This window comes from Culex pipiens, chromosome 3 (genome assembly GCF_016801865.2).
Source record: "Culex pipiens pallens isolate TS chromosome 3, TS_CPP_V2, whole genome shotgun sequence".
Taxonomy (NCBI): Eukaryota; Metazoa; Arthropoda; class Insecta; order Diptera; family Culicidae; genus Culex; species Culex pipiens.
In genome coordinates, this window is record NC_068939.1 from 46264791 (window position 1) to 46291643 (window position 26853).

The window sequence follows — 26853 nt, forward strand, 5'->3', positions numbered from 1 at the left end:
AATTCATTTTCTACAGACTTAATTTTTTTTGTCAGACAGGTTTGAAAATACAAAAATTATATTTAAATAACAAACATACAAAAAATATACAATAAAACAAAATGGCAAAATACAAAAATAAACAAACGAAAAAAAATTAAGGAAACTTAAAAAAAATGGATATGCAAGTCTAATCTACAGTTAACAATTTGGAATGCAGTTTTTTGCTTTGATAATCGTATTTAGCATGTTTGAGCTCTTTTTAAATTATTTAAAAAAAATTCAAATATACTGTAGACAAAGTTGTGTAGATTTTAGATTTTTAGATCTTAGATTTTTAGATTTTTAGATTTTTAGATTTTTAGATTTTTAGATTTTTAGATTTTTAGATTTTTAGATTTTTAGATTTTCAGATTTTTAGATTTTTAGATTTTTAGATTTTTAGATTTTTAGATTTTTAGATTTTTAGATTTTTAGATTTTTAGATTTTTAGATTTTTAGATTTTTAGATTTTTAGATTTTTAGATTTTTAGATTTTTAGATTTTTAGATTTTTAGATTTTTAGATTTTTAGATTTTTAGATTTTTAGATTTTTAGATTTTTAGATTTTTAGATTTTTAGATTTTTAGATTTTTAGATTTTTAGATTTTTAGATTTTTAGATTTTTAGATTTTTAGATTTTTAGATTTTAGATTTTTAGATTTTTAGATTTTTAGATTTTTAGATTTTTAGATTTTTAGATTTTTAGATTTTTAGATTTTTAGATTTTTAGATTTTTAGATTTTTAGATTTTTAGATTTTTAGATTTTTAGATTTTTAGATTTTTAGATTTTTAGATTTTTAGATTTTTAGATTTTTAGATTTTTAGATTTTTAGATTTTTAGATTTTTAGATTTTTAGATTTTTAGATTTTTAGATTTTTAGATTTTTAGATTTTTAGATTTTTAGATTTTTAGATTTTTAGATTTTTAGATTTTTAGATTTTTAGATTTTTAGATTTTTAGATTTTTAGATTTTTAGATTTTTAGATTTTTAGATTTTTAGATTTTTAGATTTTTAGATTTTTAGATTTTTAGATTTTTAGATTTTTAGATTTTTAGATTTTTAGATTTTTAGATTTTTAGATTTTTAGATTTTTAGATTTTTAGATTTTTAGATTTTTAGATTTTTAGATTTTTAGATTTTTAGATTTTTAGATTTTTAGATTTTTAGATTTTTAGATTTTTAGATTTTTAGATTTTTAGATTCTTAGATTTTTAGATTTTTAGATTTTTAGATTTTTAGATTTTTAGATTTTTAGATTTTTAGATTTTTAGATTTTTAGATTTTTAGATTTTTAGATTTTTAGATTTTTAGATTTTCAGATTTTTAGATTTTTAGATTTTTAGATTTTTAGATTTTTAGATTTTTAGATTTTTAGATTTTTAGATTTTTAGATTTTTAGATTTTTAGATTTTTAGATTTTTAGATTTTTAGATTTTTAGATTTTTAGATTTTTAGATTTTTAGATTTTTAGATTTTTAGATTTTTAGATCATTTCAGATTTAAAAAAAATCAGCCTTATTTTCAAAAAATTTAAGCAAAAAGTATCATAAAATGCTTTGAACACTATTATACATGTTAGGGTACCAAAATTTTCGTAATTAAAACACGCAACTTTTGGTACCCTAACATGTATAGGTCATCGCTGAAATTTTTAAGTTATCGCAGTTTTAGTGAAAAAAGTTTTTTTTTTGCCGATTTCGTCATTTTCCTGTTTTTGCGCGTGGCGCGTCGAAAAACTCAGTTTTTATTTTCAAAAAATCATATCTCGGAAACGTACGGTTCGACATCGCCAATTTTTTTAAATTTTCCGAGGAATCCGATAAAAATATTTTCAGACATAGGCTCTTTGGTCCAGACACGGTCAAAACGCCATTTTAAGTTTTCATACGACTTTATCAAATGTTAAGCTGGATTTTTGAAACTTTTTACAATTTTTCTCAAATAGCCAAACTCATCACCTTTCTTTTGCGTCTAAGACAGCTAAAATCGGATGAAATGACGCGGAGATATGATTTTTTTTTAAAAAGTGGTTTTTGCGAAAAATTACGAAAATTGCCATTTTTCGAACCACCCTAGCACGATGTAGGTCACCCTAATGGCCTTGGCCAAGGAACTCCCAGAAAAATTTTGAGCCCGATCGGAGAACTTTTTTTTCGGTTTAGGCTCTTTTCAAATGGAATTGCTGTATGAATACATGAAAATATTTTTTTTTTCTCAAAATTTAAAATGCTTTTAAAAGATTAAAAATTGGTCGAAAATTGATTTTGGCGAATCGTCAAATTGGGTTTGGTTGTACAGGGTTAAATTTAACAAATGAGATGTTTGACTAAATTTCGTCTTTTTCAAACAGGGACATCTTTCGAATACTCAAAGAAAAACAAACAATTCCATTAGACTGATTGTGTTGATTCAGAATTTATTACTAAACGCTGACTTATCCGCGGGGTCGCTCTCGCATATAACTTACAACCTAAATCCTACACTCCTATCTACGCTATGCTATGCTATAGTACCTTTCAATTAAATTACCATTCAGTTGTCAAGGTTTCTTCGACGACGGGTTCTTTATGATGATGATATCAGATAATGTTCTAAAACGAAATCAACTCTATAAGCTTGCTTGCTTTCTATTTCAGGACACAAAGGACATTAATGACACGCAGAATCTGTGCTGTCTAGGCTCCCGACACTCGGCTAGAGAATTAGTTTAAAATTTGTTCCTTCTTACTCGCTACTACACGCTAAAGTTTACTTGTGTTACGTTTGCGCAAAATAAAACCTATTTCTCGACGGTTCGGCTTAAGCCTTTCCCGGCGTCGACTCGTTCCAGGTGCGTGGCGGGCTAAAGTGTCCCACGCGCTGGTGCTCGTCGACGGCCCGCACGGCAAAGTGGTACCGCTGGCCCTCCTGGAACTGCGTCAGCGTGACGGCCATCGGCAGCAGCATCGCTTTGACGTCCCCAACGTGGCGCCACATGTCCGCGGCGGGCGGCGCCGTCGTCTCCTGGTACGCGTAGATCTGGTAGCTCACGATCTGGGCGTGGATCTCCGACAGGTCGTCCATGGTCCACGAGATGACGATGCCGGTTTCGATGTTGTTGATGCGGATCGAGGGCCGTGGCGGGGGAACCTTCCAGCCGATTCCGCTGGGCTGCGGACCGGGATGGGGCAGGGCTGCCGGGTGGGAGTAGCTGACGATGGTGGTGGTAGTGGTTGCCTGTTGGCGCACCGGGCCGCGGCCCATCATGCGCTGGTTGACCTCAGCTGGAAAGAGAGATAAGATGATCGTTAGCTACTTGGACTAAGAAACTGAAGTAATAGATAGCAACTCACCCATCTGCCTGTTGGTCAACGCTGCTCGTGGTTTGTACGCTTGCTGGGCGACCATCGACCGTGGTCCGTACGCTCCATTAGCGGGCGCCGGAGAATTGCCCGGTCTCTGCATCAACATTGGCCGCTGCTGTTGGGCACCGTTCAACATGGTCGGCATCGGGCGTTGCTGCAACTGTGGACGGTTCATCAACCGTTGCTGGTTGATCACCACCAACGGTGGCATTCCAGTCTGCTGCTGCTGCTGCTGGCCCTGACGTTGCTGTTGACCGTTGATCAACGTGATCGGTGACTTGGGGACGACCTGGGCTGGTGGCGCAACGGCCATCGGGGCTGGCGGCCGTGGCAGGTCATCGTCGTCGGTAAGATCGATCATGGAGTTGTCCACGGGAGCGGCCGGGGCCACTGGTGCAGGTGCCGGTGCTGCTGGAGATGTGGCAGCTGGGATTCGCACGACCGTTGTTGACGCGACCACTCCCGGCCGGTGGATGATTTGCATCGTGTTGGGAGTTCCCTTGGCCTGCGGCGTTACCTTCTTCATGACGATCGGTGGAACGCGAGCGGACGATGGGCCACCGATGCCAGGCGAGGAGGCGGGTTCCGGGGTGCGAGTCCTGTGGGATTGAATTGTGGTTAGTGGTTAATCTCGATCATTTCAGGGTATTTTGAGGAAACTCAATATTCGGCATTTTTGCCTTCAATTGTACAAATTTCGCTGGAAAATCCATTTTTTTATGTTCCGTTTTATAGAAAAGCTATTTGTCGATTTTTTTTCGAAATTTGACTGTATTTCGAATGCTTAATTTTTTATTCGGGACCATCCACAAACCACGTGGACACTTTTTTTTTAATCTCAAACCCCCCACTCTAAAAAATGAAATTTTTCGAATTTCGTTAGGGTGGTCTCATATGGTTTTCCCTAGAAAATTAGACTTGTTCAAATGAAGATATTTCGAGTTTAAAGAAAAACCCCCCTGAGATTTTTTCAGCGTTTGTAGTGCTGGATCTCCTCTTTCAAATACAACCTGGTGCTTAAAATTTGGCTTGCGCCTTTTCGAGATATTTAAGTTTTAAATTTGCATCTTTTTTACCTTAAAATGGCTGTAGCTTTTGACCCTTAAGTCCAAATTGACATGTCAAATAAGAAAAATGTTCGTTTTTTAGAGTTCTAAAAGTGCCCACAACATCACTTTTCTCTAAAACTTAACCCTGAATTGCCACGTTCAAAAAACTGATTTTTGAAGGTTTGCTCAGATGCTTTCTATAAATTTGGTCGTAGAAGGCGTAGCTTACGAGATAAAATTTTGGCGTCTTCGACAAATTTGCATTAATTGGTAAGCCTTAAAACTTTCTAGAAGACAAAAAAATTCCCAAAAATATTCCTGAAAAGTTAGATTTTCAAAATCACCCTAATCGTGAACCACCCTAATTTTCAACCAAATCAAAAGTTGCCCCTTTCCATTTGCAACAACTCGTCTGAAGACACCAAAGCTCCAAAACTTCACATTTTTTTGGAAAATCCATTTTCCACTTAATTTTGCGTTCTGGACCACTGAAGTAAAACAGAGGCCATGACAATAATCGTTTAATTTTCTGGCAAAAAAATCAAAAACTTTTAAAGCAAAAAAAATAAAAAAAAACTTTAAAAATTCTGAAACTTTAAAATTTAGAATTCGAAAATTTTAAAGTTCAGTAAGGCCATTGCAAATATTTCTTAAAGTGTCCCCTTCAAAATTGGTCTGAAAAATCGGGGGGGGGGGGGGGGGGGGGGGAATATTTTTCCAAAAAACTTCAAAATTTCCATGAAAATAAAGTATAATCAACTGAGAACATCTAAAATTAATTTTTCAGCATTGATAATAATATTTAACATGTTTGGGCTTGTTGAAAAATTATTTGGCAAAAAAAAATATTTTCGCAAAAAAAAATTTTCTTGTCAATACTTAGATATTTGGAAACTTACAATGGCAAAACAACTGGACAGGTGTATAATGCATTTTTAAACACTTTTTTCATTAAAATGTTGAAACCATGGCTCATAATTTAAATTTTTATACTTTTTTTAATTTTTTGCCAAGGAAATTCAAAAAACCAAAAACTCAAAATTTTAAAATTCAGAGGTTTTGCAATTCAACAATTTCAAAATTAAAAAATCTCCGAAAAATCATAAGAGTTCAAAACCAAATTCTAAGTATTAAAAAAAATTAATTCAAAAACTTAAAATTACAGAATCAGAAAAAACATTAAATAATTTAAAAAAAAATAACAGATAAAATTTCCAAAGTTGTATAAAATTACAAAATTTTCAAATTTGAGAAATACAAATTAAAAGATTCTGAATTTTTAAATTTTAAGGCTCAAAAACTCAAAGAAAAATTTCAAGATTCCAAAAATATGAAATATTGAAAACAAATATTCAAAAAAAGTCAAGAATTGAATAAAATTCTAAAATTATTCTAAAACAAAAACTCTAAAATTCTTATCAAAAATAAAAAAACACTCACAAATTTGAAAATAAAAAAAAACTCTAAACAAAAAATTAAACAAAAATAACGCATACATTAAAAATATCAAAAAGGTCAACAAAAAAAAATCTTAAAAATTCCAAACTGTAAAAATTTATTAAATTCAAAATTTTCAATTTTGAAAAATAAAAATTAAAACATTCAGAATTCCGAAAATTCTAAGACTGTAAAATTCAAAGAAGAAACTTAAAAATTAAAAAAAACCAGAAGAATTAAAAAAAAACATTTTTTTAAATCAAAAATTGTAAAAAATCATAAAACCCTAAATTTTCCAATTTGAGGAAAAACATTTAAAAGATTCAGATATTCAAAAAGATCTGAAGCTCAAAAATATAAAAATTGGAAGAATTAAAAAAAACTAATATTCAAAATCAGAATTTCCGAAAAAAATGCAAAAAAATAACAATCGCAACATTTGTATGAAAAAAAAAAGTGTTTTAAAATACATTTTAAACTAGTCCAGTTGTTTTGCAATCATTAGTTTTCCAAAAATGTAAGATTTGACGAAAACAAAAGATGCACTTGAATTTCTATAGAAAATTTTAAATTTTTGAACAAACATGTTTTTGTCCCCCTGATTTTTCAGGCCGATTTTAAAGGGAGGAGTGAAAAAACATTTAGAGATATTTTAAATTTTTTTAAATTTCCCTAATTGTACTAAAATTTAAAAAAAAATGGATTTTTCGCAACTTCCCGATTCTCCCTTGAGTGCCCACCCTGACTGACCACCAATCAATACTCACAGTGGCGATCCCTGCGGCGACTGCACCAGCGGACTGCTGGGCGCCGATCCACTCGTCTGCACCTCCTGAATTTGCTGCCGCATCAGCTGCTCCTGCATCTGGCGCGTCTGCTGCTGCTGTTGAACCTGCTGGGTGAGCGACATCGGTGGCCTCATCGGGGTAAACTTCTGCAGCGGCTTCTTCCTCATCACGACGTTCGAGGGCAGCGGAGTCGAGGGTTGTGGCTGCTGCTGCTGCGGCGTTTGAGGAGTGTTGACCGTTTGCACCGGGGTTATACCGCGGTTGACTGGGGTTGAGGGGGCGGTGTTGAGTGGGGATTTCGCGGCCATTCCGGGTCGGTTTTGGGGTGTGGATACCGGTGGGGTTGCCGTCTTGGCGGCGACTACATTTTGCGGGGTTCGAGTGTAGCTGAGTCGACGGTTTTGAGCAGCGTTAGCTTGAGGAGAGTTTTTGTTGGGGGAGCCGGTCGGTGCGGGACTGGCCGCTGGGGAACGGTTTTGTGCGCCCTTTCCGGTGTTGGTGGTCGTGGTTGACGAGTTGAGCAAGGATTGGCGTTGGTTCTGGGCGAAGCGCGGTTGTGACACTTGGAGACCAACGGCTCGGGTTATCTTGACCGGGGTGATGAAGTGCTGGTTCTTCTTCTCGAGATCCTTCATGACCCGCTCGTGGACCATCTCCAGATCCTTGAACTGCTTGTTGAGGTCGTGCACCTTCTGGCGGTAGCCCTGGAGGAGTTGATCCTGCGAGTCCAGCTGGGTTCGCATTTCGGCGATCGTCGACTTGAACGCGATGCCCTCGACAATCTTCTGAAGGACGAACTCCTCCAGGTCGGTGCGGTTCATCTTCTCCAGCGGCTTCTTGAACTTGGCCATGAAGTCTAACCGAACGGGTTTGAGCGGTTCCTTAAGTGGTTCCGGCTGCGGATCCAGTTGAATGTCTAGCGGTTCGATCGACTCGAGGGCGGATTTCTTCTCCTCTTTCGGCTTTTCTTCCTCCTTTTTGCCGTCCTCAACTGTGACCACTTCTTCGACGGAGAGACGAATCTTCTTGGTTGATTCATCCGCCTTTTCAGACTCGTCCTCCGGACAGGGTCGCTTGCCGGCCGCAATCGGAGCGTCTTCCTTCTTAGACTCGTCGGAACTCGCCGGAACATCGTCATCGTCGTCGATGACGAGAACTTCAACTGCGGCAACAGGTTCCGATTTCTTCACCTCTTCTTTCGGCGCTTCCTCTTTAGCAGGTTCGTCCGACGAAGGCTTCTCAGGTTCATCAACCTTCAAACACTCCTCCGTCACTTCCGGTTGTTGCTTCTCCTGCTGCTCGTCGCCACTCTTCTCCTCAAGATCCACGATTTCAATGGTGTCCTTTTCGACGGGTTTCTCCGGCTCAGTTGACGCTTCGGGTTCTTTCTTGTCTTCTTCAACAACCGCTTCAGCGTCGTCCTTTTTGGCAGGTTCTTCAGCTTCAACTTTGTCGGCGGTTGGCGCTTCTTCCGAAGCTGGTGCTTCCGTTTCGGAAGTGTCCATCTTCTCAACTTCCTTCTCGGAGTCTTCAACGGGAGCGGCTTCAATCGGCGCTTTCTCAGCTGGGGTTTCAGCTTCAACTTTGTCCTCAACGGCATCAACCTTCTCTTCCTCTTCCTTCTTTTCCTCGCTCTCGGTGGTTCCTTCTTCGACCTTCTCCTCCTCAACGGGTTTGACTTCCTCGGCGGCAGTCGCTTCAACCTCCTTCTCCTCACTAGCCTTTTCCTGCTCTTCCGTGTCCTGCTTCTCCACAACAACTTCCGGCACCGCATCACCACTTTCCTCCCTCACGTCAACCGAGCACTTGCGCTTGCTGGGCGGTTCTCCCTCCTCCAGTTCGGCTTCCTCAAGCTCAACTTCCGCCTCCGGCCTGCTGCTGCTGCCCTCGTCCGCATCCTCACCGCCACCAAACTCCGAACCCTCGAAGTCTGCCTCACCATCTTCATCGCCATCACCATGCGACTGCTTCGCACTGCCAAACTCGCTGCTCTGGTCGTCCTCCAGGTCATCCTCCTCGTCCGCTGGTTCATCCCCGTTGGCGTCTTCACCCCGCTCCGGCTCTTCCATCATTTCCAGCAGGTCCTCCTCGTCGGCCGCCTGCAGCGCCTTCGGGCACGCATCAACGGAATCGTTTTCGTCGCCTTCTCCCTCCTCCCCTTCCGCAGCATCCTGGCCCGACGTGGACACTTCCGCTTCGGCGGGACTCTTTTGTGCTTCTTCCCGAGGTGCTTCCGGGATGTCGGACGCGCTCGACACTTCCGCCACGCTCTCCTGGGGAAACTTGATCAAGTCGGACACTTCCGGTTCCGGTTTGTCCGCTTCATCACCCTCCCCCGCCGTCACGGTGCTGAACTTGATCAGGTCGGACACTTCCGGTTCGGACTTTTCCGCCTCTTCTTCGATACTCGGAGCAGCGCTGTTAAACTTGATCAAATCGGACACTTCCGGTTCCGGTTCCTCAACCGCAGACGCCTCTTCCTTCTGCTCGGTCTGCGCCACAATTTCGTCCACGTCCGGAAACTTGATCAACTCGCCAGGCTCCGACGATCGCGATTCCTCCTCCATCGGTTCATCCCCCACGTGCTCGTCCACCTCCTTGTCCGCCTTCAGATTGTCCGCAATCGAGCTGACCATCTCCTCCATCATGGCCTCCACCGGCGCCTCCTCGCCGACCTTCAGAATCGACGAATCGCCCAGCTCATCGGTGATATCCACCGCGGCCGTGTTCAGAATGCTCAACCCGGCGGACTCGTCCACCACCGCGATGCTACTGTCGGTCAACTCGACGGCCGTATCCTCGATCTGAATGGCCGCGGTGTCCTCCAGCAGCAAACTTTCGTCCGCTTCGGCCACCGTTTCGCCGCAGTCTTCACCGCCGAGCAGGGCATCCTCTACCTCGTCGAGCTCCTCGGTTCCGCCGTTGGTCTGGACCGACGAAGGTGGAGCATCGGAGCTTTGCTCCTGATCTTGACCGTCCGCTATCCGATCGTCAACCGGTTCGTCGGCGTCGGTTCGCTTCGAGTCCTTGTTCAGCGCGATTATGTCGTCGATCAGCGTGTCCGAGATGTTCTGGACCTCGGACTCGTTGGCGGCAGGTTTGCCGGCGGCGTCGGCTGCGAAGAAAAAAATTTAAAGTTTTAGAAATTTTTCACAAAGCATTTTTTTTTTCATGGATCATTTTGATTAAACTTTGAAACCCAGGTTCTAATCAAATCCAATAAAATCCAAAAGTAGCATTGAGAATGTTGAGTAGGTCACGCCCATCACTTTTCTTCTCAATGGCCAGTCCTACTGTGCAAAGTTAACCGCACGGATGATTCATTGAAATGGATTCAGTTTGGAGGTTAGGTCATGAAAAAGAATCGTAGAGATTCCCCACTCACGTTTTATACTAGTACAATTATTTCGGTTTAATTTTTTTTTTTTTTTTTGATTTTAAAGTAATTCTTTCAAGAATAAGCAAATTTGTTGGAAATTTAATTTTTGTTTATTTTTTTTTTTTTTTATTTGGATGATTTTATAGTAAGTGTGAGTCCCGTGTAAAAAGTGACAGTTCGTCACTTTTTAGTTTGACTTTGACCAACCAACGGGTACAAACTAAAAAAGTGTCAAACAAGAGGTGACCAACGACCGGGAGTCTAACTTTTCAAAAAAAATCCCGGTTTTTAGATGTATAATCGAATTTGCAATCAAAAAACTACTTTACATAACATTCGACGCCAGACGCTATAACATTTTATGTGAAGTACTCGATTGCTTTTTGACTTTTGGACGTTTTTTTTTTATTTTATTTCGAAAATTTATCACTGCCAATCGAATTTTGACAAAACTGTGCCATAGCTTAAAAGATGTCATTTTTGATTGCTCCAAAACGACTCATTCACTCGCGATCACAAACTGAAAGCGACTAACAGGATATCGTAACCAATAAAACAACAAATTACAATTACAAAAAAACTGCTCTGACCGTTTCCTACCGTTTGCCACTTCCACATCAATCGCTACAGACTACTCTCTCTTTGCTCTCCCTCTCACTCCAATCGGGTAGTACAGCGAACGGTTCAGAGAGACCGATTGCGTTATGTCGCTCAGTCGCTGAGTCGAAATAGTTTGCGATCGGCTTTGTTTTGCTCAGTTATTAAACTGCTTAAAATCTATGTTATCAAAAATGTTTTGCAATTTTGTTGATAACACAACATCAAAGACACATTTAAAAGCAATTTCCACTCTGCCAAATACAAATTTACGGCAAACTGTGGTAGTGCAGGCCAAAAGAGCGCCGAGCTGGTATGTTGTTAGATTCTCTCCTCTCTGAACGTATTCGTGTGTGACTCGGGTCGACGGACGGAGTAGGCAAAGAAATTCACGAAGTATTTGTGTCGCTGGGAGAAGCGATTGAGCAAGTCGCTGGCAGTCTGCGGCCTGAGAGTTGTGATCGCTCGCGACTGGTTGCGAGCTCCAATCGGCAAAGATTCGCTCGGCGATGAGTGAGTGATTTCTGATCTTTGAGCCAAAAATCAGGACCCTTGATTTAAAACATCAAAAAATTAGATTTTTCAAAAACGGTTTTTTTGCGAATTAAAAAATGGGTAAATTTTGTAGAGTATCACTATTTTTCGTGAGAAGTAAAAAGCAATATCTATAACTTTGCCGAGGACACCAAGCTGATCAGAAAATCTGTTTTCAAGATACAATTTGAATATTTTAATAGTCTTTTGTATGGACAGATGCCCAAAATTATATGGAGACTTGTTTGGACGAACTAATGATGCAAAATGTATTCTATTGTCATGAAAAAAGTTTAACAAAAATTCATCCATATCAAAATAAATATATTTGCAAAAAAGTCGACGGTAACATTTCAAAAGGCATCATGTACATTTTGACACTTTCTGGGTTATTGCATATTCTGCAAGTACTCCTAATAAGCTACCTCTCCACCAAAAATGAGCAAAAGTTACTTCAGTAAAGTCCGTTTAATCATGATTTTAAATAAAGCAACATAAACAAAATCTCTGCCATTAGCAGTCCCTGTTTATATAGCCCTGTCAACCTGTCAAACAAAAGACTACATAAACCTCGTGACGAAAAAAAGCAACATGAACAAAGCGCCATGTACATTCGGCGAAGAAAAACGAATCATAACAAAGCGCCCCCCTCAGTGACAGCAGGGTGATATCGACGTTGGTGATTTCAAAAGAAGTTATGTTTGTTTTTCTCAAATAAAATTACGGAAATAATGATTTATTGGATTTGGATAATCAAGTATCAATAAAAGCAACGTTTTTCATCGTTTGTTATCATTAGAACATCTTATTTTGCTTTTATATAAAAATGGGAATTGAAAATGGATGCTCAACATTCAAATGCGTTTTTCTCAAAACGCATGGTTTGTACATGATGCTTTTTGAAATGTTGGCGTCGAAGTGATAAATTCTTGGGAAAATTGAACCTAACATTTCAAAAGGGCACATAACTTTTGTAAACAAGAGCGTATCCCTTTCACTTAAATGACAGTTAACATACGGTGTAAGATATTTTTGCCTTTCTAACCTCAATGAGGAAAGGCTACAAAATCACTCGAAAAATGAACTTCTTTATTCGACCTCCTAGACCCACCCTCACGTATACCTATCGACTCAGAATCAAATTCTGAACAAATGTCTGTGCGTGTGTCTGGATGTGAGTCCGTGCACCGAAAAATATGCACACGATTATCTCCGGACTGGCTGAACCGATTTGGAACGTGTTGGTCTCATTCGATCCATCTTGGGGTCCCACAAGACCCTAGTTAATTTTATGAAGTTTAGAAAAGAACTTCAAAACTAATGCTAAAAAAAGGATTTTAGCTAAACTTCGGAAGATTGTAAAAAGGGTGGTTTTTGTAAGAAAACCCATCATGCTATATATTTTTAGAAAGGTATTTGAAAGACCATTCCAACGCGTTCAAAAGATTGAAGATCTGACAACCCCATCAAAAGTTATCAGCACTTAAGTGCTATTTATACACTTTTTTGAGGCCGGATGTCAAATATTTTGATCAAAAAGTTGTCCGGATCTATCATGCGACCTATCGTAGGAAAGGTAATCAAAAAACCTTTCTAGCAAGCCCAAAATATTGAAGATCTGACAACCCCATCGAAAGTTATAAGTACTTTAGTGTTTTTAATACACTTTTTTGAGGCCGGATCGCAGATATTTTGATAAAAAATTATGAATGCGAGGAAGGCACCAACCACCTAAAGGTGGATTAAGTAACGTATTTTTTTTATATCGATTTGTTGTCTTCGGCAAAGTTGTATGTATTGATGAGGACAATTTTGAAAAAAATTGGTGCACGGAAAAATAATTTGCATATTTTAAATTAAAATTTATTTCACAAAAAATCAGTTTCTCAAAAAAACATATTTTGATTTTTTATATGTTTTAGGGAACAAAAAACCGCAACTTTTAAGCCATAGAGAAGTATGATCAAAATATGTAGTTTTTTTTTTTGCAGGTTTTATTTAAATTTGCAATCGAAAAGTACTTTACAGATTTTTTGATAATGTGCACCGTTTTCAAGGTATTGTCCCATAAAGTTTTATTTTAAGCATTTTAAGTGATAAATTCCCGATGCTCGATTTTTAAAAAAGTGTACATGATTGTCAATTTTTCGAAAATATTTGTTTTGAAAAGTTCAGCAAATTTCCAATAAAATTGCCTAAGAGACATTGAAAATTGAACCTCTGTTTGCTGAAACACAGCGAAAAAAAAAAAAAAAAATGTTTTTTAAGGTCCGAAAATTCCCACATTTTCTAATGCCAATATTTAAGAAACTAATTGTCCAATTTTCAATGTTGAAAAGTTTGTGTTTATTAATGCTATGACATTTTCGAAAAAAAAACAAAATGAAAAAAAAATCAAGACAAACATTTCAAAAGGAAATGTTTAGTATTTTTTACAGAATTAGAAAAGAAATCTATTTTTTTTTTGCACTTTCTCAACTCGAAAAACGCATGCGCTATTATTTTTGTTTAAAAAAAACGCCCACAACCCGCCGCTTACCTTCTTCTTCCGGATCGCTCAGCAGTAACCGCTCCATCTCTTCGTCCTCGTCCTCCAGCCCCTTGGCCGCCACCGGGCTGTCCGCACCATTTGTGCCGTTTTCTTTAACTTCCGTCGCTTCCGTGGTACCATTTTCCATCGGCGTATCCATACCGTCTACCTCCGAGGTGACCACCTTCGTCGTCGGCAGCTCCAACCCTCCTCCGTTCGTTCCGACTTCCATCATTTTGTGGTTTGGCAAGATTTGAAGTTGCGATTAATTTTGGGTACGCATCTCTGAAAGTGTAATAAAAAGGGGGAATTTGTTAGGAAGATGTTTGAGGTTATGTTCATGTGGACCACTAGAGTAAAACCAGTTGAAACTGTTTGTATCACGATTTTATTACAGTGATTTGAATTTCATTAGTTTAAGCTAACCAAAAACCACAAATTTAACACACTTAAGTTTACCTTAAGTAGGTTTTCAGAGGAGAAAATCACCAAAGAAACTGTAACTTGACAGCCCGAAGGTCAATAAAACATCCGTTCAGCAATCAGAAACTATCAATCTCTTCCTTAATCCACCATTACCAAGTACCGACGTTTCTTTAAATTTATAAATACTTCCTAGCTATAATAAATAATCCAACTACAAAACTAGCTAAACTGTACAATAAATTATTTAAACACTAGAAGCCAAAATATTTCCGACGACCCTTCTCTCCCACTGTCTGTGGACGACACTCTGGCCCGGGGTAGAGAAAAGTAAAACATTCAGAGCAGGCCGCGAAAAGCAAAAACCAAAGCGATCTCACACACACTACCCACACCCAACATGACAGTTCGGCTTGGTTGTGTGAGTGCAATGTGGGTTTGTTTGGCGCGCGCAACATCGCCGCATGCATGCCGGTGAATTTTAATGTTGGTGTGTTTACGGTTTATTTATGTTGTGTGTGCGGTTGACCCGCGTGGGGTGGAAGAAGTACATAAAGGAGGCGGCGCGGGGGTGGTATGTATAACAAGTTGTTATGTTTTTGGTTTGCATGTTGCGACAAAAAGGCGCGCGTAAAGATGGAACCTATTTTAGTTTGTAAAAAAATGATTAATTGGCTGAAGTTCTACATCACTCATAAACATGGAAATTTTATGCAACGACTGTCAACAAATTTCTATCGGTTTTATTTTTTCTATAAAAAAAAAGCCAAGGGATAGACATCTACAGTACCGGTCAAAAATCCAGTCTAGAGTCGATAATCCGAAGTCCTCAGAAAAAATAACTTTTTTGGCAAGGGAATGATGGAACGAGAGGAATCACAAATCCGCTTAAAAAATTTCAAGATTGTTCAGGTGTAAACCAAAAACGCAATCAAAAATTAAACTGGAAGAATAAGGCTTTTAACTGCTTATTTAATTGTCGGTGTACAGGACGCCACACTGTTAAATCATTTTCTGGTGCACATCCAGTTTTGCAGCCCAAAACCAGTTATTGAATTGGAAAAATAAAATTCTTTTTCAAATTTTCTTTTCTTGATTTGTGTGCACCTACGTCGAAGACCAAGATTGTTTACTTTTTGCTCTTTGGTCTGACAGCTTTATCATGGATTTTGGTCTGGTCTAGGCGAGGGATAGGACACAGCACCTTCCTGTATTTTGGTAACTATTTTGTTGTCACTTTTTAGTTGGTACAAAGTCAAACTAAACAGTGACGAACTGTCACTTTTTTCACGGGACACACACTTACTATCAAACCAATCATTTGGTAGTATGTGTGAGCTCCGTGTAAAGAGGGTGTCAAACTAAAAAGTGACCTCGTTCGTTTGACAACAATTGGTGTCAAACCATCGGGTTTTGTTTTTTTTAGCTACAATAAAACCCCAAAAATGCTCTTAAGTAATTTGGCAATATGAAATTCGGAGTCTGTAACTATTATAAGCGGATTACTAGGGGATCGTGCATAAACCACGTGGCCTTCAAATATGAAATTCGCGAATTGACAAAATTAAATGTGACATTGATTTCTGTAAAAAAGAAACCTTGCACACAACAAAAAAATCGAAATGACAATCCCAAGTGGATGCCATCTTTTCTATCAAGAAACTAATGCAGAATGAGAGCATCAGAGAAACGTAAGAGAATCGAAACGAAAAGCAGTCTCCTCGCATCACAGGAAGATCAGAAAACGAGTTTATGGAAGAGGAAGCAACGTGCTGGTGACGACGATCCAGCACTGCACCGTTTTGGTGCACATGCGTTGAACAATTTTTCGATGTAGACGTTTTTGAGCTTCAAGTCTTTCGTAAATTGTAATTTATTTTGTTTATTATGAATCAGCTGGATTCCGCAGAGTTAATACAAACTTACAATGTTTAATGAAAATAACAAAGTTGTCTCTTGTATAAATTTACAAACTTTACAAAAAATTTCAAGAACAAGTTGAAGATCTTTCAACTTAATTAATACTTTGCAATCGTCCCCCATAATATTTTTATTCAATAAGTTTCCTGGTTTTCTCGTTGCACAAAGGGAAAATTTAAGTTAGAACAAAAATCGATAACCGTCCGCAACAAGCGGATGTTCCGTATCTGTACATCATGAAGCAAAGGCCAAAGCGAGAAAGACGTCTTCTATGGACAACCTATTGGGAAATCGAAAACAATTTTTGGGCATTATTTTTTAATGAAAAGATACATTCTATATTTGAGGCTCAAAAATGTTTCTTAAAAGAAGAATATTTCAGTTTGCCAATTTTTCATTTGAAATTTTAAAAGACGATAGACAACAACTATTAAAATTACAATGTTTTCAAAAAACAAACAAACAACTAAAGTTAAACAAAACGCTTACCGTCGAGTGTGTGTGTTCAGACCAAGCACCACAATCACGAAAATATAAAGAACGTTAAAACAGGTCTCGTTGCTAGCAGCACTGCACCAATACTATGGCAGAGATTGATGCCAGCAAGCGTTTTTTGGGCCCTGAAATCAACCTAACCCGACGGACGGAGCCGAGCTGAACCGAAGCATGCCGAATTCGATGTTTTGTATGAGTTTTAATGTTTTCTTTATTATTTGTGGGAATCTTTACAGAAAACTTAAGATAAATTATGGTTTCCAAGGTATTTTCCTAGAGGTCCTATGAGTTTATGGAAGTAATTTATAATTAAAGTAATTAAGATTTCATATAAGTAATTCAAAGTAAGAATGAAAAAACAAATCAAGTTAAAACTTGTGTTGTTTGCTAAATATTAACGAAAAACACCAGCTTACTACGCAAACGAAAGTTTGTTGCATACATGTTGCGTACGATTTTCTTAAAGGCGTGCTACGTGTTGCGAATTATCCTACACAAGTGAAACAATAAATTACTGCTAGAAAAGTAGGTTTTGATCTTGCTTCTATCAGTATGAACAAATGTGACGAATACTTGAGGAAATCTTAAACAGTTCAAGATAAATGCTATGCAACATTCAAATTTTACATGAAAAAAATCAAGTTTTTCGCTCAATGTAAATTACATAAATATTGATTCTGGAGGGGCAGTCCATAAACAACGTATGAACGGTAAAATTTAGTAAAAACGCTTTGTTCAGATATTGATTAGGTGGTGTGAACAGTTTTACTATGTAATACTTGAAATAGTTACATTCATCATGAATGACCCCACATGAACAGTTATGTATTTACAAAATACAAATCATTTCGAAGTATTTGATTTCGCTTCAGTGAAAGCGCTTTTCAAGCGCTTCCAACAAAACTGTGCAGCCAGAAAAATCAATATTAAGCAAAAATAAAAATAAAACAAAATGGCCGCCGCGCGTTGCCACATCATCTCGATTCGTTCAATTGAATCTGTTCACGACTTGATTAATTTTAAATTTACGTTTTTTCATATGCCGGGATCAGATAGTGATTCCAGATCCTCAGACTGAAATCACGACCCCTTCCCAACCTGTTTCTCCTAAAATATAGGAGGAAATAACCTTTTTCTCGTCTGATGGCTTGTGCGCACATTCCACGACGATCTCCTCTCTGCTTTTTACCCGGTGCAGAGCTTGTAATTCACCGGCGAACTCGTACTCGCAGAGTGTGCAAAGGGAACAAATTTGAAGATTGAAAAATCCTCTCCTAAAATCTTTGACTATGAGGGAAATAAATTGTTCAAAAAAGGTTCAAAAGGTGTAATTCTGGAGTTTTTTTAAAGATTTATAAATTATTCAAAAACACCCACAATGCAAAAAAAATAAAATTTGGTTTATTGGACCTTCTAAAAAATATACTCCAGAATTATTCATACTTCGGACACTATTAAAAAATATTAACGAATGATAAAAATACGCGATACATCATAAATTGTCACATTACTAATATATGTATAATAATACACTGACACACAAAGTAAAAATTGTATTGTGAACTTCATGGTAGATAACTGCTTCTACTTCACCATCATTAATTACATCATTCCTCCATGTTACTAAACTTTGATGTTTTATTTAAAGAAAAAAACATCCCAAAAAGTTCATACATTCAAATCCAAACCAAAATCAACAAAAGAAAAAAAACATGCGACATTGCTACATCGCACCCACGCGACAAAATATGTCGCGCCAGGTTGTTGCATCAGCTGAGGAGCAATGTTGCAGCTTTAATTTGAGACTTATATGACCGGACTTGTCGTATAGGTATTGGCTGTCCGGATCGGTATTAAAGTTAGTAACTGAAAATCAACGATGATTTACAACAAATCGAAATTTTGTTGTTAAATATTGTTTGTTTTAAAATGTGCTGTATTGTCATGCATCTATTGGATAATTAAGGAATGTGGGGATACCAATAGAGATTCGACTAGCAAAAGCAGTTGATAATGAAGGATCAACTTGGAAAGATTGCACAATGTGCAGATCATAAATTCTTCACTTTGGATAGAGAACAATGTCCGCTCTTTATTGTAAATACAGCTTTGACAATCGTAAATAGCACTTGCTTCAGTGATGTGATCGAAAGTGTAGCACGAGATCTACAAACAAAGTTGGCATTGGTATGCGTGTGTTCCGTTGCATGCGCAGTGCCAATCCCGTGCTTTTGCTATTTATAAACTTTACTAAAGTTTGATGCTGAAGTGGTTGTAAGACAGATTACATTAACTGTAAGTTATATAATTCTCTTAATATTTTCAAGACGTAAAATTTGCTTTAAGGAATCATCCATAAGCTACTCATTTCAATTATTATGTAAATACATGATATTTCAGAAACCTTTAAAGTAATGTATGCATTGTAAGTCTTAGTTATAGCCCCGTTTACGTTGAACATCAGCCGTTCACTTAGGCTGGTTCCGTTCCCCGTCTGCCAAATCGGAACTGCTGTATCAAGCAGCCGTGTCTCACCACCAACACGAGCGACGTATCGAAGCGAGCAGTACCACATCCAAGCAAGCCACCTAGCAACAGCCGACAACAAGCTGCTGAAAGTGGAAAAATTGATCCACGCGAGACGGAAACAAAATGGCGTCGCATGAATTTTCTGAATTTTGTTAGGAAAATTGGTTTCAGCTATGTTTAGGGTTAATTACGGATCTTCGGATGAAGGTTTCGGTTCTCTGGACTGTGTTTCAGTCTGACCTTCATTTGACCTTGAAATGTCACTTACGTCATTTAGGTCAATTATAACAATAATTAGCCTCAAAATGTTATAATACATAAATAAATTTCATTGTTTTATATAAAGACAGTTAAAATCAACAAACAAGAGGGCCGTCCATAAATTGTTTATTTTTACTAATTCGTTGAAAACCTAAATTCTCATTATCAAAACTCATGTTTTTACTAAAAAGTCCATGCTCTTTTTTCCTGTGTAAAAGTTATCCCAAAGTTATGGACGACCCACACCACAACCACCGCCCGTAAAGTACCGCGAAAGCGGATCGATAATGGCAAAGCTGTGCACAGAGCAAGTCCACCCTAGTCCAATGGCGCCCTCTTTGTGCGAGCGTCTGTGGTACTTCTCCCGGACGATCCCCGGCGACGCCGACGATCTTTGCGGGTCGCGCCCCGGTCCGGTGTAATCAATCGATCAACAAGACCGTCCCACGGAATCAAACAAGAAACGCTTACTTGTTTTGTGACGAGTTTTTTTTATGTTCCCTTTACAAATGAAAAAGTAGGGGGTGCAGAACATTGGGTGAGGGCAGACTTCTTGATATGTCAGCCTTTAAATTAGTAAAAAATACGGAGTATATGGACGACCCCTATACATTTTTATGGATTTAAGATGATACAATTTAACTATTGTTGTGATCAGTAGTTTATGTACGACCCACATGTAAAAATGATGCAATTGATAAAACAATCATCAGCTGAAAAAAATAAGCCGACATCCACAAATGACGTAGCATTCATTAAGGGTATTTTAACCCCCCCCCCCCCCTTTCCCCCTCGTAGCATTATTCCTATACAAAATTAAAACTTTTAATTCCTTCCCCCCCCCCTTTCCCCTTCAAATGCTACGTCATTTGTGGAGGCTCCTAATTGATTGTATGGAGCACCTAAATATAACGATACCTCCCTCTTTCTGTCCGATTTAAAGCATGCTATACTGTTCCTGGCGATAGTAAAATGGGAGTGTTAGTTGTATGAGGGTATGAGGGGATAAATGTTTGTTAGTTTGATTGTGTTTTTATGGGTGGTATTAGGGTTGGGAGGGATGTTTATGTATGTAGTAATTATGTATGGGGGGTGGGGGATGTAGTTGGGATTGGAGAATGTTTGGGGTATTGTTGGGGGGGTAGTTTTGGGAGTTTAATGTTAATAGGTGTGGGTTGGAAGGAAAAGGTTGGTGGATATGTTATTGTTTGAGTGGGTGTTGTAAATTTATTAATTTGGATTTTGGGGGTGTTTATTGTTGGGATGAATAATATGGTAATTGTGTTATAATTATGTTTGAATTGGTTGGGTTTGGTATTGGGTTTGTTGATTTGTGTTTTAGTATTAAATGGGTGATAATAAATGGAATAGAAAGGATAATAAAGTTAAAATTTAATTATTTGTTAGATATGTGTAGTTATATTTTATTATTTAGATAATATATAAAGAGAGAGAGAGAGATATAGTTAAAGTAGGAGAGATGGTGGGGGATTGGGGGGAAAAAGGGGAGGGGATTTGAGTGGAATTGGGTTGATTGATGAATATATTATATTGATATATGATAATTTAAGTAGTAGGAAGAGATAGTATTTATATAGGAAGAAGGAGTTGATGAAGGAATTTATAAGTTAGATTAATAATTGTGAATAATTGAGTGGATGGAGAGAGTATAAGTAAGTGAGTGGAAGAGTTGAAGATAAAGTTTTAAATTGGAGTAAGTTGAGTGAAGTTTGAAGGGGTGATGGATGGGATGGAGGGTGTGGGGTTTTTGGGGGTTTTAGGGGTGTGTGGCTGGCTGTATATACAGCCGTGGAGTGCTTGGTAAGGGAAGTATTGTTTTGTATAGGAATTCTGTAGGAAGGTATCTGAAGACAAGAATACAAGATTTTGTTAAACTAAGTTCATTTAACTGGATAAATAAACGAAAACGTTTTTAGAATAACTACATCAACTGTGGCTCATCGAAAAAAACAAATTTTATTAATTAATTATCACCAGTTGGGAGAAACTGTCGAAAAAAGCATTATATAAGCACTGTAACAATGTATTAGGACTTATTCACAAAAAAAGGTCACTACAACAACAAAATCGAAAAAAAAATAAACTCAGTTATCAAAACATTAAAGTCCAGGCGAGCGAAAAAAAGTCCAACAACATGGAAACATTCAAGATATGGGCACAAAGTGGGCATAAAATGTAGCCCCAGCCCTACAGCAGCAGCAAATTTTATAACACGACTCTGTGAACAAACGTTTGCCAGCAGCAGCGACGGAAAGGAGAGAAAATAAAATCTTGCCGCGCGGAAGGCAGTACGAATTGGCACAAGTTTTTGTTGTTGTTATATTTGTTGTGGTTGATGTTTTGCTGAAAAAGCTTTACTTCAACCTTTAAATCAGTGTTATATGTTTGTTAAAACTTTATATAACATGTTTTCAGGTTTGTATATTTGAGTAAAAGCTGCTTAACAATTATTTGTTTCATGTTAAGTTGCAATCTACATTCATAAGGGTATAAATTAAGCATATCTTCTTGTAATAGTTTAAGTTTTATGTAAATATGTTGTATACAACAATAGATAAGTATAAAAAATAACTTAAGTTAACTAACTAAACTTCAATTCCTCACACCATCATCCCACACTAACACTGAGAAATGTTACCTAACTTTTTATTAATATCAGCAAACTCATACATCAAACCCCACTAACATCCATCTCACAACTACAACCACAGCAGGCTGAAGTTGATTGACAGAAAGCGAAAAAAAACTGGCAATAAAATTAATCAACAAACCCGTTTCCCTCCCGCAACAACGCCCCTAACGATGCAACACATCAATCTCCCGATGCAACATCCGTTAATTGATGTGTTACTTGTTAGTAACAACAAATTTAACAACTTGTTACTTACCAAAATCGGCACAAAACAAGTCGAAAACACACCACACACAATCTGCACAGTGGAAAATTTTTACTGCTATCCGGGGCCACCTCACCAATACAACTGTGCGGCCCTTAATTTTACAGTGGCAAAGCGCGGCAACACAGCAACCGGGGCGTACTGCCTGCCCGCACTCCGTGCAAAGCCGAGCGGTAGCCGAACAAAGCCGAAGGCTATTTTGAGGTTAGGTTGAGTGCTTTTTGTAATAATCTTTGTATAATTCATGGAATATTTGTATGGAACTCCGACTATCATGCGGAACCGATCTTATGTGCTCTTCTGAGTTGTTAGAACTTTTAAATGAATTTAAATAACCATATAAAGTTCTCAAATAAACAATAAACTATAAAACATAAAATTATTTAAAACAACATAAAGCAATCAATCAAATTCTAAAACATACGAAAAGAAAACATTTCAAACAGGCAAACAACAGCAGCAAAGAGTCATACAACACTATAGCCGCTATCTGAATGTCGAACGTCGCTCGTGACGATTGTTCGACACACGCCAGCAGTCCATCCAAATGTTTGAGACATTCCTCTGAATGTTGGACCTGTAGGAGCGGACAGAGCGAGGTAGCCATGAGATATCGAGCATGAGAGTGCAATACCTCTTCAAGTATCGAGCGAGTCTGGAGAACGAGCTGACCCAGCACAGCTTGATGCTGGGAAACGTGAAGGAAATAAGAAAAGTACAGCAAAGAGAAACCAAGATGGCGGCCATTTGTGTTGATTTGAATTGAGGTCATCGCACAGGAAATTATTGCTATTTGACAATTTTTCATGAAAATTACTGAACAATTAGATCGCGTAGAACTCACTTGATAGGAGAGTTCCTCGAATTATCATCATCTTATCATCTGAACTCAAACATATCGCCGCCAGCGTGCTATCTTGTGACACGTCCTATCTTTTTACAGCAGCCGTGTGACAAGATGGCACATAAGCAGACAAGTAGAAGAAAATGAAGATCAGAAAAAATAACCATTATATTTATCAAAGTAAATGAAAAATAAACACATACAAGTACAACACGTTTTCGATTTTCACGTGATTTTTGATGAATACAGCAAGTCGCAATGCATCGACAGTGTAGCGCGACAAAACCCGTGTGACGTTGCATCCGAGGTCTTGCTACGGTTGCTCTGCCAATGCACCCAAAACTAGTTTGATCTGGAATAAGAACTTTCGTGACTTAAGAAGTAAGGTTCAACAACAAATTTGATTTGTATTTAAATTTAGCTTGACTGAAAACAAAATTAAATTGAATCAAATTTATCAGTTTCAACATAATATTTGTAGCAAAACACAATGTTTAAACAAAAATACTACCGTAACTTTTTATTATTTCAGGTTTTTTTTTTACTTTTTCGACATAAGCACGTAAACTCCCAAGCTCGAGAAAAGGGGGGAATTCAGTAAATCAGACAAAAATATTGGTGCAATTAATTTTTCAGTAACATAATGTTACTAACCAGTGCGAACTTGAGCTATAGCTGTTGTTTTAGGCTCGATCTCGAATGCCCTTTTTAATTCCAGCGGTAAATTATGGGTTGCAAGATAATTTTAATTAATCAAGAAAAAACATATTGGATTCTTTTTTAGAAAAATATACAGGATATTCAGTCATTGACGACTGCTAGTCTATGATTAATTTAAAATAATATGTACCACTTTCACGCACAGCGTAAAACGCGCATGCGTAAATGTGCTGGCGTTTAAGCTTCGACTTGACGACTTGTCGATTTTGAGCGAGAACGAGCCGAGACTTCGAATTTGATGTTCAGTAGATTCTGTATACACATTACACAAACCAAAAAATTTGTCCAAAATTTAATCAGCAAAAATAGAGTAAAAATAAGACGTAAAGCACTAATTTGGCTATATCTCTGGACTAGTCTCTGGATATAAATTCTGGAAAAGCTTAAAATTTTGGGCTACAAGAATTTTGTTTGAAATAGAATTCTTTGAATTTGAAGGTGTATTCTGTAAAATAGTCCAAAAAATACATCTAAAAATAGTTTTGACCACTTTTACCGGTCGTAAATAATGAAACCATAAAAGAATTCTCATTTCCGACCCCAGACATTGTACAAGTATTTCAGAAAAAGAGCTCTCAAAAATCAGGCTTCGAGTTCCGGTTTTTGGGAAAAAAATACAATCGAAAGAGCGCATCGGAACCTTCAAATTAGTACAGAGTAGAGAGCCTATATGGAGAGGCGAAATGTCACTCTCAGGGTTCCAATCGAACTGTCAAATCGGGGTTCCAATCGAGCAACAAGATCATGCATGAACAAGGTCGGAATCAATATAAAATAATTTCGTTACTTCGAATGTCCGCTAATTCGAATGCTCGCTAATTCGAAAGTATTCGAATTAAAAAGCACTCAACCGTTAAAGCAGTTGTCAAACTGATGTTGACGTTTCAACAACATTGTTCGACAATTCCAGAACACGTGGTTTCAAGTTTTTCACAGCTGTCAGTCATTTGAATTAGCGAATCCGCTCTATAATAGGATTTTATTCTGGAACGATTCTTAACCTGTACCGGAATTTTTAAACAATTCTAACAATTGTAAGAAAGGCAAAAGATATATTATTCATAAGATTTTTATTGATTTTTTCATGGCATGGCGTCGTCATGACTTTTAAATTAAAATGAATACTTATATTTTTGTTTTCTTTACAGTTTTCTACTTACGTCAAATTTTAACGTTTTATAACCCATTTCCAAAAAGGTTTGATGATTTTTTTACGAAATTGACTATTTTTACTCACATTAAAAAAAATCAGAAAACTTCAAAATTTCTATGTAAAATCAAATAAATTAAATAAAATGCATTTACGTACGTTTAAAATAATTTTTAGTATATTTTTAGTAAATCTTTAGAATTTTTGAAAATTTCAGATGATTTTTTTTCACTAAAATTTTATTTCTCGCCAATTTCAAAACACTTTCTGAGTGTTTTTTAGTATCCCTGACTCATGTTTATTGGACCGTCGATTGGAGCTTTAAAAAAAATCTGGACATGATCTCTAAACGGATCATCAGGAGATAAGGAGACAAATTTCTACAATTTGAATCTGTTCTAAAAATATTATTAAGACATTATTTAAAAGAAGTAGCTGAATTCGCAGTTGATGCACATAAAAAAATATTTGCAATCAAAAAATAATGTTTTATAAATCAAATTGCCAAAGAAATCACTTTTTTGCGGTCCACTGTAGTGTTGCATCGACGACCCGTTACAAAATCGCTGCAACAAAACAACATTGCAACAGATGGGGCGCAACACAGGCTGTGATCGCACAGTGGGTCAAAGTATCTTTTCTGAACTTTAATTTCATGTGTAAGCTCTTAGTTTAAAAATTGAATGTGCTCATGTAATTAAAATTATGGGCAACTTTTTTGTGTAAATAGTTATTTCAACACGCTTTGTTTTAATCTTATTACGATTTTAGGTCTCAATTTCATTTTTGGTCACAATAAAACGAATTTTGACAATTCTAGATTAAATTTTCAAAACAGCCTATCCCTCATGGGTTTCCTATGCAGATAGGACCTTTTGAAAATTTAATCTAGAATTGTGTCATTGCAACATGAAGTTTTGCTGTGCAACATAAACAAACCAGAGAACTTTGAGCAGAATTATTGTGTTAGATAATATTCAAACTAAGCGTAAATTAATTTAATTTTAGTGAATTAAACCCAGTAAATCAACAATGATCCTGCGACTACTTACCTCGTCCATCCGGCCACGGCTGCCTTCGTTCACCGCCGGAACTCTGCTCAATCCGCTCCGATCGGCACCCGTTCCTACCGGTTCCAAGCCAATCAGCTGGTTCAGCACGACCGCCGGTCGGCGGCTTGCGGCTCAAGTCGGGTCCAAGAGCCCCCCAGGCCGAATCTACGACGTCAGCACGAACGTGGTCAAGGATGTGATGTTATTCAAGTACGACAATCCAAAATTTTTCCGGATGTTGAACATTTTCGCGATTAGCCAATTTCTGTTTTGGGGTTATTTAACGCACTTTGCCTATACGACGCTCAAGGACGCACCCGTGCCGGAAACAGAACATCCGGAGGAGTTGGCTTGGTACCAGAAGATAAATCTGGGCGAGAACAAGTACCGGAACGGAATCGCGATAATGTCGTTCTTTATTGGTGGGTGAAGAAAATATTATTAATTTTTACTAAATAAGTTGTTTAAAATTCAAATTTCTCTCACAGGTTACGGCATTCTGTTCGCGTCGTGGATGTTCACGTTGCGTTCAGTGCGCTTTCTTATCCTACGAAAGGGTGGAGCCCAAGTCAGTGTCGTCACGTACGGTCCGTTCGGCCGGAACCGCATCATGGACGTACCGGTGAGGTGCATTTCGGCGCAGGAATCGCGTGAGGCGGCCCGCGTTACGATCCCCATCAAGATCAAGGACCGGTCCTTTTTCTACGTTCTGGACAAACGTGGTGAGTTCTTCAACAACCGGCTGTACGACTATACCGTCGGGATGAGACGAAAGCTTGATTAGAACTTGATAGATGAGCAAATTTGACCAATTATTGTTGAGAAATGTCCCTTTATCTAACAAAATAAGTACTCAGAA

At 37.8% G+C, this 26853-nt stretch overlaps 2 protein-coding genes across 3 annotated transcripts; one reads left to right on the top strand and one right to left on the bottom strand.

The window, feature by feature from the left end:
• Positions 1-2409: 2409 nt before the first annotated feature.
• Positions 2410-22377, bottom strand: LOC120421525 (activating transcription factor 7-interacting protein 1). Of its 2 annotated transcripts, none has more exons than XM_039584743.2 (5): positions 22220-22377; positions 13692-13967; positions 6622-9757; positions 3357-3967; positions 2410-3287 (listed from the first exon to the last, which is right to left on the bottom strand). In XM_039584743.2, the coding sequence occupies exons 2-5, from the start codon at positions 13915-13917 to the stop codon at positions 2824-2826; spliced, it is 4437 nt and encodes a 1478-aa protein (XP_039440677.1). In that variant the 5' UTR covers positions 13918-13967; positions 22220-22377; the 3' UTR covers positions 2410-2823. The 2 variants fall into 2 exon arrangements, with proteins under 2 accessions (XP_039440677.1, XP_039440678.1); XM_039584744.2 differs by lacking the exon at positions 22220-22377 and adding an exon at positions 14142-14405.
• On the top strand, positions 14543-26797 carry LOC120421526 (transmembrane protein 223). Its single transcript, XM_039584745.2, has 3 exons — positions 14543-14679; positions 25951-26416; positions 26483-26797. Exons 2-3 carry the CDS (start codon positions 25975-25977, stop codon positions 26776-26778), a joined length of 738 nt encoding a protein of 245 aa, XP_039440679.1. The 5' UTR covers positions 14543-14679; positions 25951-25974; the 3' UTR covers positions 26779-26797.
• The last annotated feature ends 56 nt before the right edge of the window (positions 26798-26853 follow it).